Source organism: Tasmannia lanceolata, unplaced genomic scaffold (genome assembly GCF_043159265.1).
Source record: "Tasmannia lanceolata isolate RefF3 unplaced genomic scaffold, GAP_Taslan_0.1 ptg000002l, whole genome shotgun sequence".
Taxonomy (NCBI): Eukaryota; Viridiplantae; Streptophyta; class Magnoliopsida; order Canellales; family Winteraceae; genus Tasmannia; species Tasmannia lanceolata.
Genome location: NW_027518679.1, coordinates 44,263,137 through 44,282,309, shown reverse-complemented (window position 1 = coordinate 44,282,309; position 19,173 = coordinate 44,263,137). Strand labels below are relative to the sequence as shown.

Here is a 19,173-nt window from a genome sequence, read left to right as displayed (position 1 = left end):
GTTGTGAAAAATGTATAACAAAACCCTTTTACTTTTCTCTCTCTCGATCTCTATTTCTCAACCTTTTATCAACTAAACAGGTTTTCTCTCTCTTCCCTTCTCCGACGATTCTGATCTCCGGCGACCGGAAAATAACGCCGGATTATTGGCGTTTGATCTGTAAGTAGATTCTTTCCCTTTATAGTTATGTGACAAGATCTAAATATCTTTTTTGTTCTTCAAATTTGTGATTTAAAATAAAAAAATCTGTGGATTTTAATGTATGAAACGTGAAGTTAGGGTTTCTGATGTTTCTATTTAGTCTTGTCTTGTTTTCATATCTTTACCGGTAAATTAGGGTTTCAAACTGTTCTGAAATTTGAAAATCATTTTTTGTTCTTCAAATCTCTAATTTTTCTGAAATGGATTATTTGTTTGAATTTGTGTATTTTGATGTACGATACGTGAAATTAGGGTTTTTGATGGTCTATTTAGTTTTCTATTGTTTTTATCTCTGTATCTGAAAATTAGGGTTTGAAATCTGTAAGGAAAATTAATTCAAAAAAATTGAAACCTTCGATTCTAAGATTTGATATTTATTTTATTTTTGAAATGAAAAGTTTCTATTTTTTTTATTTTAAGATTTGATTACAAGAAAGACGCCCTAAACCGTTGATCTTTCGAAGAGAAAGACACATGAATATTTAGGGTAATTCTGTAAGGAAAATTAATAAAAAATTGAAACATTCGATTCTGAGATTTGATTAATAGCTAACCTTCTCTCATTTTGGCAGAGCTGTAAAAACCCTAATTTTCCAAAGATGCTGAGAGTTGCAGGGAGGAGATTCTCTTCTTTATCATGGAGGCCGAATGCCCTAGCTTCCACAATCCTTTCCGGAAACCCTATCAACGGGGAATCCGCTCCCAATGATTCAAGATCCATCGTGTTTCCGCAAGGATTCACCCACGGATCCTCGTTTCTCGATTCTGTTAGAGGTTAGGGTTTTCTTATTATTTACCCCTAATTCTGTTTGCCTTTGTTTATTTTTTACATTATGGCTCTGTTTGGATTGCAAGAAAAATATTTCTTATAGAAATTATTTTCTTGGGTAACTTTTTTTTTTTTTTTTTTTTGAAAAGGGCAGAATATTATATATGTGAAAAACAGAACCGAGGTGGTCCTGAAGAAACAAAGAGAAAAAATTACAATAAATCAAGGAGGAAGACAATCAAAACACTCTAAAGCTGTCCTAAAGACACCTCCTTTGGCTAGGGAATCTGCTTTAGCATTGGCTGACCTCCTAACATGGCCGAACACAATGGAAGAGCCCTGAGTCAGGTCCTCGATTTCCTCAAAGAAAGGCAAAAATCTCCAGGGAGGAATCGCCTTACCGGGACTTCCCCCTTGTTATTTCTGCATAGACCCCCAATTCCTGCCTCGCCCTGGTTATCAAGAGACGAACCATCAAAATTAAGCTTCAGTAGCCCCTGCGAAGGAGGATTCCAGGAGGGTGTGACTTTCACTTTGCTGACCCCTTCCATACAGATGATTGCCCATCCTTCCCAGAGGTCAAAAGCTGAAACAAAACGAAACAAAGGAAGACTTCGAGCCCAAGATATAACCGCAGCGATTAGCTTTACGTAAATCCAATAGGGAGACCGAGCCTCTCCTTCAAAGACTCGCGCATTCCTCTCTTTCCACAAAAACCACCACGCAGTACCTTTCTTTCTCCAAGGACTCCATTCCCAACTCCTAATGAAATCAGCCATAGATTTGGATGGTACCCAACAGATTCCAAAGCGAGTGAAAATGAGACCCCAAATAACTCTAGCAACCTTGCAGTGGATGAAAAGGTGATCAATTGATTCGCCAGCGGCTAAACAGAGAGGGCAATAATCGACCAACCACATTCCTCTATTCCTCAAAAAATCCATTGTCTGAATACGACCACAGTAAACTGACCACCCAAAGAAGGCAACTCTCAGCGGACAAGAGAACTTCCAAACTGAGGATAATAAAGGCTCCGCTAAACTAGGGATCATTTGATGATAAAAGGATTTGACTGAGAATAAGCCCGAAGGGCTCCACATCCAAACTCGTCTATCTGCGCCCGATTTCTTTATATAGCAAGTTTCTAATAGAGACAGGAGTTCTTGGAGATGATTTAACTCTCTGTCACAAAAGGGTCTTCGAAACTTGGGAGACCAAACCACTTTCGCGATTACTCTTTCAAAGCAATCCATGACCCAAGCCTCTTTATGAGATGACACCATAAATAAGTCAGGAAAAAACTCCTTAAGAGGTGCCGCCGAGCACCAAGGATCCAGCCAAAACCGAATTCTATCCCCCACATAGGCCTTTAAACGAACTCTGGATGCGAAAAGGAACTTCAACTTCAAGATGTCTCTCCATACCGTGACACCTTTAAGTTTAAAATTATCGGCAGAGCACCAGTGACCTTTGGAGAACCCATACTTACTTCCAATAACTCTAACCCACAAAGAGGACTGTTCTTCGCCAAACCTCCATAGCCACTTTCTTAGTAGAGCCTGATTAAAGCCTTGAACCCTCCTAAGGCCCAATCCTCTATTTTTAATAGGAAGACAAACCGCACTCCATTTAACCAGAGAAATCCCCTTTGAAGACCCCAATCCTCCCCACAAAAAACGTCTCTGAATTTGTCAATTCGCTGAGCTACACTCACGGGACATTTAAAAAGAGAGAGAAAATATGTCGGCATATTGGATAAAACTGCCTTTATGAGAACCAGCCTACCACCTTTGGAAACCAAGCTGCGCTTCCAGGTGTCCAATCTCCGCTCAATTCTTTGAATAATGGGGATCCATAAGTTTTTGTTTGGTTTTCCCACTCCTAGAGGAAGACCTAGATAAGATGCTGATAGAACATCTAAAGCGCACCCCAGAATACCTGCAAAAGAGGATGCTTCGCAGACGGGGACGTTGATCGCATACAGCCTAGATTTTGCAAAATTAGATCTTTGACCCGATACCATCTCATAACACCTTAAGGTTGCTTTAAGATTTAGAATCTGGGATGCTACCAGAGGGCAAAACAAGAGAGTATCATCCGCGAATTGAATGATCGATACTTCTACCTTGTTTTTTCCAATTAGAAACCCTTCAAAGAGACCTAACTCACTTCCTTTTTACATCAATCTGCAAAGGGATTCTGCTACAATCACAAAAAGAAAAGGTGACAAAGGGTCCTCCTGCCTTAAACCTCTAGTCGATTTGAAGAAACCTTTGGCTGAGCCATTGATGAGAACAGAGAACCAAGCAGATGCTAAGCAGTTTCGGATCCACCGGCCACCAAAGCCCATTCGACCCAGTAGATAATCTAAAGCTCCCCAATCCACCCTATCATAGGCCTTCTCCATGTCAAGCTTGCAGAGAATCCCTCCTACCCCATTCCGTCGATAGTAATCAATAGCTTCATTGGCTATCAAAGAACAATCAAGAATTTGACGGTTATTTATGTAAGCACTTTGACAGTCCGAGATAATTGATGGTAAAACCACTTTGAGATGATCCGCCAAAACTTTGGCAAGAACTTTGTAGAGGCTACCCACCAAACTAATCGGACGAAAATCCGAAACTTTTGACGCTCCTTCGATATTTGGAATGAGGGAGATAAAAGTAGCACCTGTCCCTTTGTCAAGGACTGCTCCCTCAAAAAACTCATGGAAGAATTTTAGTAAGTTCGATTTAACAGCTTCCCAACATCTTTGAAAAAAAGCCAGACATAAACCATCTGGACCAGGGGCTTTATCTTTCGCTAAGGAAAACAGTGCTTTCCTAATTTCCTCCTCAGAGAAAGGGGTTTCCAACCAGGCTGATTCCTCTAAACTTAAACTTTCAAACGGAATCTCTTGAGGAATTGGGCGAAGCATCCTATCGGCAGAGTACAAGGACCTGTAGAAGTCAATAATTTCTGCAATAATCTTCTCCTTATCCGACACACACACCCCCTCTACTACTAAGGATTCAATTCTGTTCCTTCTTCTGCGAGCGCTGGTCATGGCATGGAAATATGATGTATTTTTATCGCCCTCAGACAACCACTTGACTCGGGATTTTTGACCCCAAGAAATTTCTTCGAGCTGTAACAGCTCTTTATGCTCTTGGCTTAACCTTCCGTGGAGCTCATAGTCCTCTTCCGAGGCCATACCACACTCTTCGAGGACATTTAGCTCCATCATTCTATCTTCAAGCATCCGCTTCCTGCCGAGGACAAGCTCTTTCTTCTCTTTAGCCCACTCTTTCAATTGTGCCTTAAGGAATCGTAATTTTTTGCCAATGATTACATCAGCTGGACCTTCAAAGATGCTATCAGTCCACCATCTTACTAGGCGAGCCTCTAGAAGGGAGTCTTCCAACCATGCTAACTCAAATCTAAAAGGGGCCGGACCCCACGGCTCCATTTTAGGAGATAAGAGAATAGGACAGTGATCAGACACTGAATGAGATAAAGCTTTTTGATAGACCTCTGAAATTATTGCCAACCAGTCTCCCGAAAGTAGAAATCTGTCAATCCTGCTCCTGATCGATCCTCTGGCCCAAGTAAAAGAGGCACCACCCAACGGTAAGTCCACCAGCTCATTTGAGGCGATGAAATCAGCAAAGTCTCTCATGCTCGCATTGACTCGTTGGCACCCTAAACGATCCCTTATTGCTAAAATTTCATTGAAGTCCCCCCCAATGCACCAAGGGAAGGAGCAGAGGCTTCTCAGCTTTGCTAATTCTTCCCAGAAAAGGCACTTCTCCGAGGATGATGAAGGACCATAGACTCCAGAGAATAACCAACCAGAATTGTCATTTGATTTTCGGAATGCTACTGAAAGAGAAAAACTCCACCCCAAACATCCTTAATGGCCCATTTGACCGTATCCCAAGCCACCAGAATGCCCCCCGAAGCGCCTTTAGAAGCTAAGAAAACAAAATCCCATTCATTTTTGAGCCCCATGCTTCTCATGTCTATTATGCTAATATGCTCCCTCTTTGTTTCCTGAAGGCACACAACCTCAGGACGCCATAATTTTACTAATTCTTTAATTTGAATTCTTTTCTCCTGTGAGCCCAAACCATTGATATTCCAGGATAAGATCTTCATTAACAACTTTGATCAGATGAAATCTTCCCCGCCCTGACATCGAGAGCTCTTCCTTTTTTCTTGGATTTAATGCCTTTACTGTGCGACCCTGAATCATAATTGATATCAGATTTTAGTCTTACCAGCTCTCTTTCCTTTCTTTTCAAATTCGCTTCGGAAAGGGTATTTGAAGTGGTAACACCACCAACCTCCCTGAGCTCAGCCTCCTTAATACTAGATCTGTATTCCTCTTTCGGTCCCGAAAAAACTAAACCCAGATGGGTACTAATATGTAGAGTATGATCCACCATCAAATCAACCACATCCTGAGGGGAGCCTGACCCAGAATCATTCCTCGACAAAACAGGAGAGAGCTCTGAGACGACAGGCGGTAAAAAAGTCACCGCCTTGCTACACCATCTCAGAGAAGAGAGATGAGAGAAACTTCCAAGCGATACCTTTACTAGAGAGCGAAGAGAAAGCTCCCTGGCGCCACCAGAAAAACTATGCACCCGCCCTTCAAAACCACTAAAATCAAGCATCACCTTTTTGTAACCCAAAGAGCACTGAAGGAGAGAACTACCAACCGGAAGAAAGTTAGGATGCCTAAGCGGGTTGCTATTCTCCACCAAACTGCTCCCTCTCCGACTATTCCCCTTAATCTCCTCCTCGGCCTCGAAAGTGGGTCGAGAACCACCCACTAGCAGTAAATAATGAAAAGACCTTTGAGTTATGGAGCCCGACAAAGAGAAAGAAGGAGAAACATATGAGGTGATCTCTTGACAAGAAGGACCCTGAGAAAGATCGTTCTCTAAGGGAGAAGGAGAGAGAGACTTGGGCCCAGATGTGCACTCTGATGGACACCGAGTACCAGGCCCATAAAAAAAGGGAGGATAAATAGAGGCCCTATTCTCCTCCTGGCTTTTTGGGCCCACGGGAGAAGAAACTTGAGGGCCCGCTGGGAAAAAGTCTTTTCTTCCATAAGTATCTAGTGGACCCGATATTGGCATCTCGAAAAACAAAGCTCGAGAGACTTCGCGATTTGACGGTGGGGATAATGCTGATATAATGTCCTCAAAGCTGTTGACCAGAAAAGAAGACCGATCCCTTGCTGAGACATCCCTGACAGGACCATGCAGACTTCGCCATCTGTAGCCATCTAGGGAACCAATTTTTTGAAATTCAAAATTGTCACCAGCTGGTGCACTGCTATCCTGCGCCCCATGCAGCGCATGATAGGCTGTGTTTGAGAACACCGCCGGATCCACCGCCCCTTCTTCCCCAACATTTATCTTCGACTCAACCAACGATGTAGAGACTTCTTTAGTAGCATTGAATATTTCCTTATCCAAATTTATGGGAGTTTCACCTACTTCCTCTGAGAAAACCCCTTCATTTTCTGGATTGAAAAAGGCCCTCATCGCGCCATTTCTATCCAGCCTCTCAGCCACAGAAGATGCAGTGATTTTTGCAGAAAGGTCATCTGCTTCGACTCTTTCTCTTGTAGCTAGAATCCATCGGAGAGCTCCATCAATAGAACTTTGAATAGATAGCTCACTACCAGGAATTCCTTCTAACAATATCAGCAACCTGCCCACTTCATAACCATACCCCGCATAACACGACGAATCGACCTTCACCACCTTACCTATTTTTCTCCCTATTCGACGAAAGTTATCTGCGCACCAAGCTTCGGGCGGAACTCCTTCTATCTTCCACCAGAGTGGAGACCCTACCTTAGGGAATTTTGTATTCCACGACATAAGATCTTCCAGAGGGTAGATTGAGGTGGAAGGCACCAATCTTTGATTAATTGAGATCTGTTAGCACCCGCGAGTATAGAGATTTGAGTTTCTAGAGTTGCAATTTTATAAACCACTACGTCAACCCCATGACTACTATTGCGAGAGAGCCAGGCCTCCATCGCCTCTAAATCACCATCCCAACCCTCCTTCATCTTCCCCCAAAAACCTAGATCTGCATTGCTAATAAACTTCAAAGGGACCACTTCGAGACTAAAAGCTATACCTTCCGAGGTAGCAGGAAGTAATGTCGCCACTTTAGCTTTTTCTTCTTTGGGCTCTTGTGGATTAGGGTCATGCCACCTTCTCACCACCCGGTTCACCTTCGATTCTGGTTGCACTAGGAAGTTGAAATCCAAGCGAGACCAGAACTTATTACATTTCCAGCATCTGGCCCTCTTTCTAAAATTTCTGAAAGCACATTTGCAGCACCGCCAATCTCCCATATCCCTATCCTTTCTTCGTTTGGAAACACTTTCCATCCTTTCAGATTTGCTTTTTACTGGTAACCAATCCGCCCCCCCATCTCTGCGGGACCGATTTCCCAGCCCAGCTTCAGATACAGGACCAAGCGGTGTCATATTGGCTCCAGAAGCGACAGAGAGCTCTACTTCTGTAATACTCCGCCGGATCCCAAGAGGAATCAAGTTTGCCCCACTGGCCCATCTAGAGCGAGCTCCCACTTCGCCTCTTACACCATCTGGGTCCCTCGGAGGGGTTCTTTTGGTTCCCCTCATAGGGAACAAACTTTACTAAGGCCTCCTCCTTTGAGAAGAATCTGCCGGCCTCAAGACAGGTTTAGTCCACCAGACTCTGATTCCGAAACCCACGAAGACACTGAGATGGAAGGGGAGACTGAAACTGAGGAGTCGGAAGAAGAAGAAGCAGAGGAAACGGAGGAGGAATACGATGAGCCCTACGTGTACAACGTAGAAACCTCTACTTCAGAAACTTCGGTGACAGGATCGGAGAGGGAAGAGTTTGAGGCTGAAATGGCAAAAAATAGGGGAGGAGATGACGCTACTAAGGTTAATTAAAGAAGAACTTCCACTCCAATTCCTCCCAACTCCGAATCTCTCCGAAGCGCTTACCAACCACCCATCAATCGCCGGAGAAGAAGATCTCCACGGCCACCCAGTCCCATGGCATTCGTAGATTTATCCACGGATTCTTCCTCAGAATAATCTTAAAACTCAGCTAGGTTTGCCAGAGAGCGCCATTCTGAAACCGGATGCCGGAAAATGGACGCCGGAGAAGGTCGCCGGACCACATGTATAGGCTACCGAGTGAGCTAGACTCTATGACCCTATATATTTATTTACCTTCTTAGTGTTCATAGTGTGTTTTTCTTATGCCTTCTTCTATCCTTGCTTCTTCTCTTCTACTCTCTCCTCTATCCTACAGAATGTGTTGGGCAACTTCTTTTGTATCCATAATTTAAGGGGAAATGATATAATTAGGGAAACGATATCTGCATAACCATGTTTTGTTATGTGTGCTAATCCATCTTGTCTTTTAGTGTTTAAAGAGCTGTCAAAAGGTGTTATTATAGTTCCCAAAAAGCTCTTACAAGCCATTTTAAAAAAAGAAAAGATAAGCTAGGACCGTGCAATTATTAAACATGCTTGTGCTGATATCATTTTCCTATAATAATGGTTAATTTAGAGGGATATTATCACAACTTGAAGGCCCCTCTAGGTAAAAATTGAATAGGGTTGATTGAAGTCAATTTTTTTTTTTTGTGTGTAAAAAAGTAAATTTTTTTAGAAATATCTTTCCTTTCCAAACTTTTCCATAAATTCTTGCAATCCAAACAGGGCCTTATGAGTAATCTCTCTCTCTCTCTCTCTCTCATGTTTGCCAGGATTCCGACAGGGATGTTCTTTTTTTTCTTTTAAAAAAAAAATGTAGTTCTTGCTTATCAACACTCGATTTATCCTTGCTTTTGAATGATTCTGTTGAAGGAATTTATATGATGTATGCATAATGGGTTTTCATGCTGATTAGATTTATATGAAGATCGAGCATGGTTTTCTTTGTTTCCTAAAAAAATGAATCTTTTATTGTTTTCTTTTCCTTTTCATGTCTCCTCCTGCCCTATAATCTGAGTTTTTGTGGTAAGTTTTATTCTTCTTGTGCTGCTGGGTATCACTTTTTGCCTCATAACAATGTTTACTTTTAGGGTGATGTGTTCACTGTTTGATATGATTACCCCTTTTGTTGGCATTTTCTGTATGTTTTGGAAATTAAAAAAGCATTAGTTGATAAGGCTTCTCTGATATCAGTATTTTATGGTATCGCTCTGTGATATGAAATTGTGTGCAGTAATTACTAATTAGTTTCTTGTCACAGAATTGTTTCTGGTTTATTTATTTTGGCTAGGCAGTGTCCTAGCATCTCTTGTTTAGGTGTTACTTATTTGGCCTCTGTTTGGTGGTTATTTGAAATTTACTTTTCATTTAATGAGAGTGAGCTTTTTTCCTTGGATGGATGCTCTTTGAATTCTCTGTTTTTATGAGCGATTTCCATCTAGTGGTATACTTTTTTTCTTCTTTGGGTATTCGTAGTTTCTTTGGCCATTGGTAGATGCGGTTCTGAAGGAGAATTTCTGATGTAAATTTTGTAGAGTATTGCAACATGGTTTTAAAATTGTGATTTGGATCGTACCCTCATTGTTCTTGAGTTTATTTGGTCGAGTCCCGATTTAAGTCAACTTGGATGGCATGGTGCCAAGGGTTATCATACTGCACTTAAACGATGCATGTGTCAACCGAATGGTTAAATGCTTAATTTATATACGTTTAAATATATAACATCATGCATGCTATATGCTATCTGACCATAGGATTCAATGTGGTCGGCCATGTTACCCAGGTTATGACTATTGGCAGAAAGATACTACACGAGATGAGTATTGACCGCTCTACCATAAAGATATGAGAACAAATTAGCCAACAAATCCCTACACCATTTATCCAGCCAAAAGAATGTACTTCCCCCATTACCAACCCCCATAGAGATATGGCAAAAAATTGTAGAACACCATCTCCAGTTTCTTTCACAATAGAGACTCTTCTTCCACCCATTCCCCATGTCTAAGGCTAAATCTGGGCTTTTGGTATTTGGCATATATCACCTTAGCCCATAAATCCTTATTATTTCTAAGAATTCACCACCATCACTTGCCTTATTATTTCTAAGAATTTGCCGCCACCACTTGGCCAGTAGGGCATAATTTTGGCCTCTGTTGTTCTTGATGCCTAGACTTCCTGCACTCTTAGGACGACTGATTGTCTCCTTTTTTTACCAAGTGAACCCTCTTAAGAATAGAGCCATTGTTCTATGGAAAGTTACGAAATATCATTTCAATCCTATTCACTATAAGGGTGGGGATCCGATACATTGACAAAAATTAAGTAGGAGTATTTGATAAGAATGTCTAAAGCAGAGTGATCCTCATAAGGAGACTAAGATTCTTGAATTTCTAGGATTCGAGGCAGTACTCAATTCTCTCCACCTCTGGGTCCCAATCATTCTGGCTGAGAGAACCATCTTTGAGAGGAAGCCCAAGGTATTTTTTGGGGAAGGAAGACACACTAAAGTCAAGCACAGGCGCAATAGACTCCACCTTGTGGTCTTTCAGACTAATACCACCCAATACACATTTAGTTCTATTGACCCTTTGCCCCGTGTCATCCTCAACTAGGGAAATGAGAACACTAATTCTAGCTGCCTAGGGCAGCGGAGCCTCGCAAAAATCTATGGTATCGTCCACATACTACAGATGAGAAATTAGGGGACCGCTGGGGCAAGCTTTTAAACCTTTAAGAAATCCTAATTCCGCAGCTTTATAAAAAATGAAACTTATGTTCTCAACGGCCAAAGTAAAAAGGAAAGGAGAAGGAGGATACCCTTGCCTAAGATCCATATAACTCTTGAAATATCCTACTAGTCTGCCTTTGAAAAGGATGGAGAAACGGCCTATAACCATAGTTGCACTCTGTTTCAAAGCAAGTTTGGTTCAGTTTCTATAACATAACCCTCCAAGCTTGGGTTTGGATACATTTGGAAAACTTGGGGAATGTATCGGCAAGGTGCTGGAAATCAACACAAAATGATCGAGGCGGTAGATATTGATTTCGCTAGAGTGAAGATCTCAGCAACCACTGATGTTGTTATTCTGAAGCATATTGGCTTGGTGGCGGATGACTGCCAGTTTATGGTTGAGGTCATGCTTGGAGAGAGAGAGAGAGAGAGAGAGAGAGAGAGAGAGAGAGAGAGAGAGAGAGAGAGAGAGAGAGAGAGAGAGAGAGAGAGAGAGAGAGAGAGGATCTGCTTTTGGAATCCTCAGCTGCTCCGCCCTGAAGGGAGGAGGTAGTGAAGGAGGAAGACGTTGGTCAGGTCTCAGGACAGGCTGGGATGGTGGAATCTGCTGTATGTTTGGATTGGTTCAGATCCAACGATCAGGACGATGGTAAAAGAACTTGGTCTATTCGTACATATGCTAGAGGTGACTAAAACCGTCTTTTGTGGCTTCGCCCTCTAGCAGCTTTGGGGGAACAAAAGCTACAAAAAAGGAATTAAACAAGTGTCTAGAGGGACCTGATCCAAGGATTGCCATTTTCCCTCTTCCTATGGGCCCAACTATTGAGACTTCTTTTCAGCCAAAATTAATGGAATCAGCTTCCCATTTGGATGCTAGTCTATTGTCTTCAAAATCCTAGTTCCTCACAGGGGTCGGGTTGTTGGCATGCGGAACGACTAAGGTTAAGAACCAATGTTGGCTGATTCGTTAGATTTGTCAGATAGAGCAAACCTTCTTGCTCTCAAGGGTTTCTCTCATTGGCGGGGCTTTCCTGCCCTCAAGGGAAATCTGTTTTATCATCAGGTGCACTTTTTTGCAACCCCCTTTCTTTGTTGTGCAACCGTTTCCTTTGGCCTTCCTGTAGAGAAACAATGGACTGTTTTGAAATCCCAATCAGACAGTGCGGTCCTCTCCAGTTGTGGAACTGGTCCCCCTCCTCCCCACCCTTTCACACGTTATAGCTGAGAGAGTCGAGAAATTAGATTCCTCCCCTAATTTGGGCCTGAATTCAGATTATTCGCTTTTTGAAGACTACTGGTCATTGGGTTCAAATGATAAAATAATTAATGCACATGTCTCTGTTGATGGAAGATGAAGATATCTGTACCAAACATTTGCAAATTCCAAAGAACATAGGTGTTTCAAATGGAAGGAAGGCAGAGTGAGACTTTGTCCTTGTTCAACAAAGCGGAAGTCAGTGAGCTAATTGAAAAATAGAATAGTTGCAAAGCAACACAAAGAAAGGAGGATCGGAAGATCCTGAGAAATAATTCTGATGTTAAAAATCATGACTTGGAAACATCAACGGAGTGGGATCGGCCTCTAAGAGAAGGATAGTAAAACATTTCAGAATCACTATGAAGCTAAAGATTCCATTTCTGCAAGGAACCGAGGCGGCTTTTCCTTTGAAGCTAGTGACGGTGGTTTGGGGCGAATGACGTTTTGACTGGATTTAGATCCCAACCAAGGGAAAATTGAGGGCATGATTATAATTTGGGATGCAGATATTTTAAGGATTAAAGTAGAGTTGACTGATTTGTCTTGTCGTGCTTTAAAAATGTGCTGGATACACTCCTAATGACCCTAAATTCAGAACTATTTTGTGGGCTGGAACGGAGGATGTCTTTCGGTGGTGACATCACCCGTGCTGTTTAGTGGGAGATTTAATACATCACCCTTTCTTTAAGGAGGAAAATTCGGGCATCCTAAAGTGACTACTAGCGTGAGAAAGTTTAATGGCATCATCAACAAGTTGAGATTTATTGATACTCCTTTGGAAGGTAAAACTAATAATCTACTGCACCTAGTCATGGCCTGTATTGATTGATTTCCCTTCACATCAGATTGGGAGGAGCATTTTTCCAACATATTTCAAGTGCAAGTTCCCTGACCAACCTCAGACCTCTCTCCTATCTTCCTTGAACAATTCTCAATTAAGGTTTTAAATCCTTAGTTTAGATTTGAAAACTTGTGATTTATGGTACCGGGTTTCAAGCAGATGGTTGCAGATTGTGGAAGGACTTCGATTTAGAAGGGTGGGAAGGTTTCAAATTGGCCGAGAGAGTCCAACATCTCAATACAAAATAAAAGACTGGACAATCTATTTTCTTTCTTTAAATAGTAGGTAGAATGAGATTGAAGTTGGTCTCAAAGCGCTCAACGGGGAGATGGAAAGGAGGCGCTCGATGAAGAGATGGAAAGGGAGAATTTTGATGAAGGGTTTATTTCTGAAAGAGCTGAGTTATGTTCTAAACTAGACCAAGTTATTTTGTGGGAAGAATCCCATTGAAGGCAGCACTTGAAGGTGCTTTGGCTCAAGAAGGGTGATAGGAATATGATGTTTTTTCACAAAATGGCCTCTGCAAGGTTCTAAAGAAATACAATGAAAGGGAATCCTGTACACCAGTGGGTTGAGGATGAAAACATGATGGAGGAGTTGATTACCGGCTTCTATAAGAATCCTTTTCTGGGACATGTGGGATGGCATCCCAAACTTGATGGTATCTCTTTCAGAATCTTTCTTAGGAGGATCGATCCAGACTGTAAAAAGTTTTTGAAGAAAAAGCATCGTGACCGGATGGTTTTACTGTGGCCTTTTCCCAAGAGATATGAGAGAGCATAAAGGGAGACAAGCAACATGGAGATGCTAGATGAATTTAATAGAAGGGGCAAACTTAATCAGTCTCAAAGTCTCAAATCCGTTGTTATCTCTCTTATTACCGAGGAGGGGATCAAGGAAGTAAAAGACTAGTCACATCACTCTCATCAACGAGATTTATAAGATTCTCGCCAAAATTCTCGCTGATAGTTGAAAGAAATTCGTGACATCTATTATCTCCCCATTTTGAGGTGCATTTGTGGAGGGTAGACAGATCCTAGATGAGGTTCTCATATTGCCAATGAGTGCCAAAACCTCAGTGGTAGTCTACAAACTTAATTTGGGGAAGGTCTACCACCACTGGGCTTTTGTGGATTATAGGATGGGAAGGATGAAAAATGTATTTTGAACCCCTCCTTTTCGGTGTTCATTAACGGAATCCCTAAAGGGTTTTTTTACGAAGTTCGAGAGGTTTAAGAAAGGGTGATCCCCTCTCTCCCTTTTCACAATTGTTGGAGAAGCTTTGAGTAGGATGCTGCTGAAAGCCGGGGAAAGTGGGCTGATAGGAGGGATCTATTTAGCGGTTTGCGAGCCATCTCTCGTCTTCTGTTCGCGGATGACATCTATAAAGCCAACAAGGATCATATTCTCAACCTTCATTTTGAGATGGTATTCTCAACCTCCTATCATTTTGAGATGGTATTCTCAACCTCCTATCATTTTGAGATGGTTTGAAGTGGTTTCGGGCATGAAAATTAATTTGGGAAAAATCTCAATTGTATGGTGCAAACTAGAGCATAGTCATTTGTAGAGCCCGGCTTAATTATTGGGTTTCTCAACTTCATCTCTTCTGCTCGTGTACCTTGGTTTGCCGCTAGGCCTAGGTATACCTTCGGCAATAATATGGAGCCCGATTGTTGAGCGGATGGGGAAAAATTTGCCAGACAGAAAAAAAATCAGTTTTCTCCTTTGGAGGTTGTATTAATTACTCTTATATTGTGGCCCTAGCCAATCTCCAGTATACTACATGTCTTTGTTTAAGAGTCCATTAGTGGTTGCAAAGAAGCTGGTAAAGCTTCAAAGGGATTTTCTATGGGAAGGCAAGGAGTAAGGCAAATCTCAAGTATGCTTTCCAAAGAAAGGAGGAGGTCTGGGAATGGGTAATCTGGTTTGGAGGAATAAGGCTCTTTTGGGGAAATGGATCTAGCGGTTAGGAACGGAAAAGAATGCTTTTTGGACGATTTGTTATCCAAAATGAGTATGGGGAAACTAGGGATGGTTGGGAGGTAAGTAGACTAGGTGGAGGTCAAGGCTCGGGGGCGTGGAGATCCATTTTTCTTTTTTCTGACATTTTCACACAGGGAATTAGATTTAGGGCTTTAGGAATGATAGGTTGTTAGATATTATTCCGTTGCCCCACGAATTCCAGAGTCCCTTTAGGAGGAATTCAGGAAACAAAATGCAATGGTGGGAGAAAGATTTTTGGGGGGGGGGGGGGGGGTTAATAGGAACCTTACGGATCGTGAATTTAATTTCTATACTAACCTTCTTTGCATGTTGGGAGAGCTCTACATCTCAGTGGACCAGCATGGTCGCTAGATCAGGGCCTGACCAAGTGGCGTTTTTTTTCTGTCAAATCACTAAGTCGGGTCCCGGGCAATCCCGCAGCTCCTTCCCCTTGACAGAAAATTTGGAGACCTCTTGTTGCACCAAGAGTTCATTCATTTTGCTGGATGACGACTCTAAATAGAATCAATGCTCTGGACAGGCAAAAAGATTTGACACTTTCTCTTGGCCATATGTTATATTTGTGCATTGGAGGAGGAATCCATTTCACATCTCTTCATCCATTGCAGAGTGCCCTCTTACATTTGGAATCGGCTTCTTAGTTAGTACGGGGTAGTTGGGTTTTCCCTAAAAAGACCCAAGAGTTATGGTGGAGTTGGAGAATAACCTGTACTGGCTCTTTTAATCTATCACTATGGCACTTCAGACCTTTTGCTATCGCTATCTTTTAGATTATTTGGAAGGAGTCATTGTATATTTGAAGTTAGAAGATCCACCCTTCATCGGCTGGTTTGGATTTTGAATATCAGATTCCCAGTGGTTTCTTGGATTTTTCAACACCAGCCTTTCTCAGTCTGCTTAGCGGACAACATTAATAGAAAACTGGGACACAATTTTGAGAGGTAGCGCTCCCAAAACAAAAGTGGTAGCGAGATGGAAACCACTTCTTAGAAACGTCATCAAACTCAATCTAGACGGGTTGCTCCCTTGGCAAACCTGGCAAGGCAGGAATTGAATGCTTTTTCAGGAATTTTTTTGATGACATTATCGACTCTTTGCGGGTCCTATCCACTGGGGTTTGACCATCCTCACTAACTAAATGGAGGGCAGTTTGGAGGTGGAAAGTGATTCCTCTAACACCATGTTGTGGGCCATAGGGTTTAGTGACGTTCTGTGGAGGATTGCCAATCTCATTGATGAGATCAATGATCTATGTTTATTAGATGTTTGTTTTTTCTTTCATTCCTAGAAGTGTGGAAGATTTGGCTGATTGCCCAGCCAAATCAGGAGCTTCTAGAGATTCCTTTTATAAGGGGCATTCTTTACCCCCCGAAGTGCACTTGTAATACTCTTTTATTAATGGTAATATTTTCCTCAAAAAAAGAAGAAGAAGAAGAAGAAGAAGAAGAAGAAGAATCAGATTTGCTGTACCCTGCTTAGGTCAGTAGCTCGTGGGACTGAATCGGACTGCCTGATGAGATGCACGATTTTATTTCTTTTTATTCCTACAGTCAAAAGTATCCAAGTTCATAGGGCAAGTCGATTGATAGTGCTTGCAAATGGCTTATAAATACTTGTTAATGCGTATTTATATGTTTCATGTGCAATTTATTTGTCATTTTCTCATGGCAACTGAGTTTATGCGGGTTGTATAGTGTGTGGCCTGTAATCTGAGCTTCTTAATGGTGGTCATTTTTCCAGCTTTCATTTGTCACTCCTTTTCTTGGTCTATTTTGGTGTTTTTTTTGTTATCATTGATATTTTCATTTCAAATGATATACTGAATGTGCACCCAATTAGAGAAGTACTTTATCTAGCGATAATGCTTATTGAAATTTCCTATGCCTGATTTCTAGGAAGCATTAATTTCTATGCTCCAAAACAAACAGGCTATGGAGCTATATTGCGTGTACTTCTAGTACCTATGGTTATTTGTATAACATGAACGTGATATAATGGTGTAATAAATGGATAAATGTGCAGGGTTTACTTCTGAGACACTTGTTCCGAGCCATGTCATGGGGATGCCCGACCTCCCTGCAACAGTGGCAGCCGTGAAGAACCCCACCTCAAAAATCATCTATGACGAGCATAATCACGAGCGCTTTCCTCCAGGAGACCCCAGCAAGAGAGCATTTGCATACTTTGTCTTGACGGGTGGGAGGTTCGTGTATGCTTCCTTGATCCGCCTCCTGGTTCTCAAGTTCGTCTTAAGCATGTCTGCTAGCAAAGATGTCCTTGCCTTAGCCTCCCTCGAGGTTGACCTCTCGAGCATTGAGCCCGGAAGCACTGTGACCGTAAAGTGGCGAGGTAAGCCAGTTTTCATAAGGCGCCGAACTGAAGATGATATCAATCTGGCGAACAGCGTGGAAGTGGCATCCCTTCGCGATCCACAGGAAGACTCAGAAAGGGTCAAGAACCCAGAGTGGCTCATTGTTGTTGGGGTCTGTACCCATCTGGGTTGCATTCCTTTACCCAATGCTGGCGATTTTGGGGGTTGGTTTTGTCCATGCCATGGATCTCACTATGATATCTCTGGCAGGATTCGCAAGGGTCCAGCGCCGTACAACCTAGAGGTACCTACTTACAGCTTCATGGATGAGAATAAGTTAATGATTGGGTGAGCTGTGTTCTTTTCTAGGAGAGAATTGGATTCTGGGTTTCAAACTCTCTTATCAAGTGTAAGACTTGATCATTTTGACCACTTTTATATGTTTCCCTCTTTTTTTTATTCAAATGTGGATCTTGGATCTGCCAATGTTGTGTTTCAGAATTCTGAATAATTCTTCTGCCCCTGGTGGACATGTAACTTATATTGCTATTGGTATTGGAGACTATTCAATCAGCAATGTGTTCCTTTGCATCTTCTTACATGTGTCTGGTCATCAGCTTTTGTACTCCAAAGAGCTACTGAACTTGTTCTTATTGCAGACCTCTTCGTCTATACGTTATTCTACATCGTTTTATCTCGGCCAATGTCTGATAAATATGTTGTGATTGACATGAATGGATCTCAATTATCAGCCTAAAAAGTTAGGGCTATGATGGCGTCTGAATTCGGGTCTGCGATCGCGCGGTCGGTAGAGGGCCTCCGCGGGATCTGCATTCTGCAATCACAAACAAAGGGGGTCAGGGGGTTCGGGGTGGGTCCCGGACGATCACTTCGACACCCAAGTCAGATCCTTCGACCAATCAATATAAAGGACAGCGAGAAGAGGAAGGTGTTTGATCAGGGTTACCAGGAGTTTGATCAGGGTTCTTTTCTGGGTGCGGAGATGAGTGGGTCGGAGGGGACTAGCAGGGAGAGTAGGATTAAGTTCCTAGTCTCCTCTACTGTTGCCTCGCCTCTTTTTCCAGTTGTTATGCAGGAGCTGAGAAAAAGAATGTCTTTCCAAAAGACGTGGTGGTTCCTCCCTTCTTCCCTTCCCTCCCTTTTAAAGGGAGGCGCGCGGGTCTTTTCATCATTATGGAGAGAAAACCTTTCTTTGCAGGATTGGGCCGTTCCCCTGCTCCGCCGGCGCGCGTGGCTTTGCCGGATATTTCCTTCCATAGCTTGTGATGATGAGGCCTGGACGGCGAGAGAGCGACATGTGTCATGATCGTATGGTCTTGCCGTTTCTCAACGCCTTTCTTCATGATGGTTAGGCTTTATTTGTGCATGGACGACACGTGACGATATCTGAGGGCGACGCCGTATATGTGTCCCATCAGGCTGTTTAACTGAACGGATCTACAGGCTAATCAGATATAAAATTTGACATGTGATCTCATGTGGATTTATTGTCCCTTTAATTCTACCTTTGTCTGCACCCCTTTAATTGTACCTGTCTCTCTCTCTCATATGAGAAATCAAGTATGTTTCTTTTCATTGTCATTCACTTTCTTTCCGAGAAAAAGTTTTATAGGAAAACCTTTTCTTGATACCATATGTTTTGTTTTGAACTTTGGTAGGGTGGGGCCCAACACTTTATATACAAAGCATGGCATGAGTAGGAGCCCCTGTTTTACACTTGATTTGGTGGGCCCACTGTCACAGCTCATGCTATGATGGCGTGGGGTACAACATTTTATAATCATTCCTAGCATGGGTGGGGTCCACCGTATTACACATTTTTTGATGTGGTGGGCCCACCATCTCCACCCAAACCCAATCATAAGGTGGGGCCTACCATTTTATGTCCCATTAGGGCTAACGTTTTACACCTCATGCTTTTTATGGGGTGGGGCCTGTTATCGATGATGTGGGGCCCATCATTTTACACCCATGCGTAGCATGGGCGCTGTTATAAATGCACTTTGTTGGGATGGACCC

The 19,173-nt window shown here is 42.4% G+C and overlaps 1 protein-coding gene across 1 annotated transcript; it reads left to right on the top strand.

The window, feature by feature from the left end:
- LOC143874512 (cytochrome b-c1 complex subunit Rieske-4, mitochondrial-like) lies at window positions 1-17,728 on the top strand. Its single transcript, XM_077376896.1, has 3 exons — window positions 1-159; window positions 774-975; window positions 16,845-17,728. Exons 2-3 carry the CDS (start codon window positions 801-803, stop codon window positions 17,483-17,485), a joined length of 816 nt encoding a protein of 271 aa, XP_077233011.1. The 5' UTR covers window positions 1-159; window positions 774-800; the 3' UTR covers window positions 17,486-17,728.
- Window positions 17,729-19,173: the final 1,445 nt, after the last annotated feature.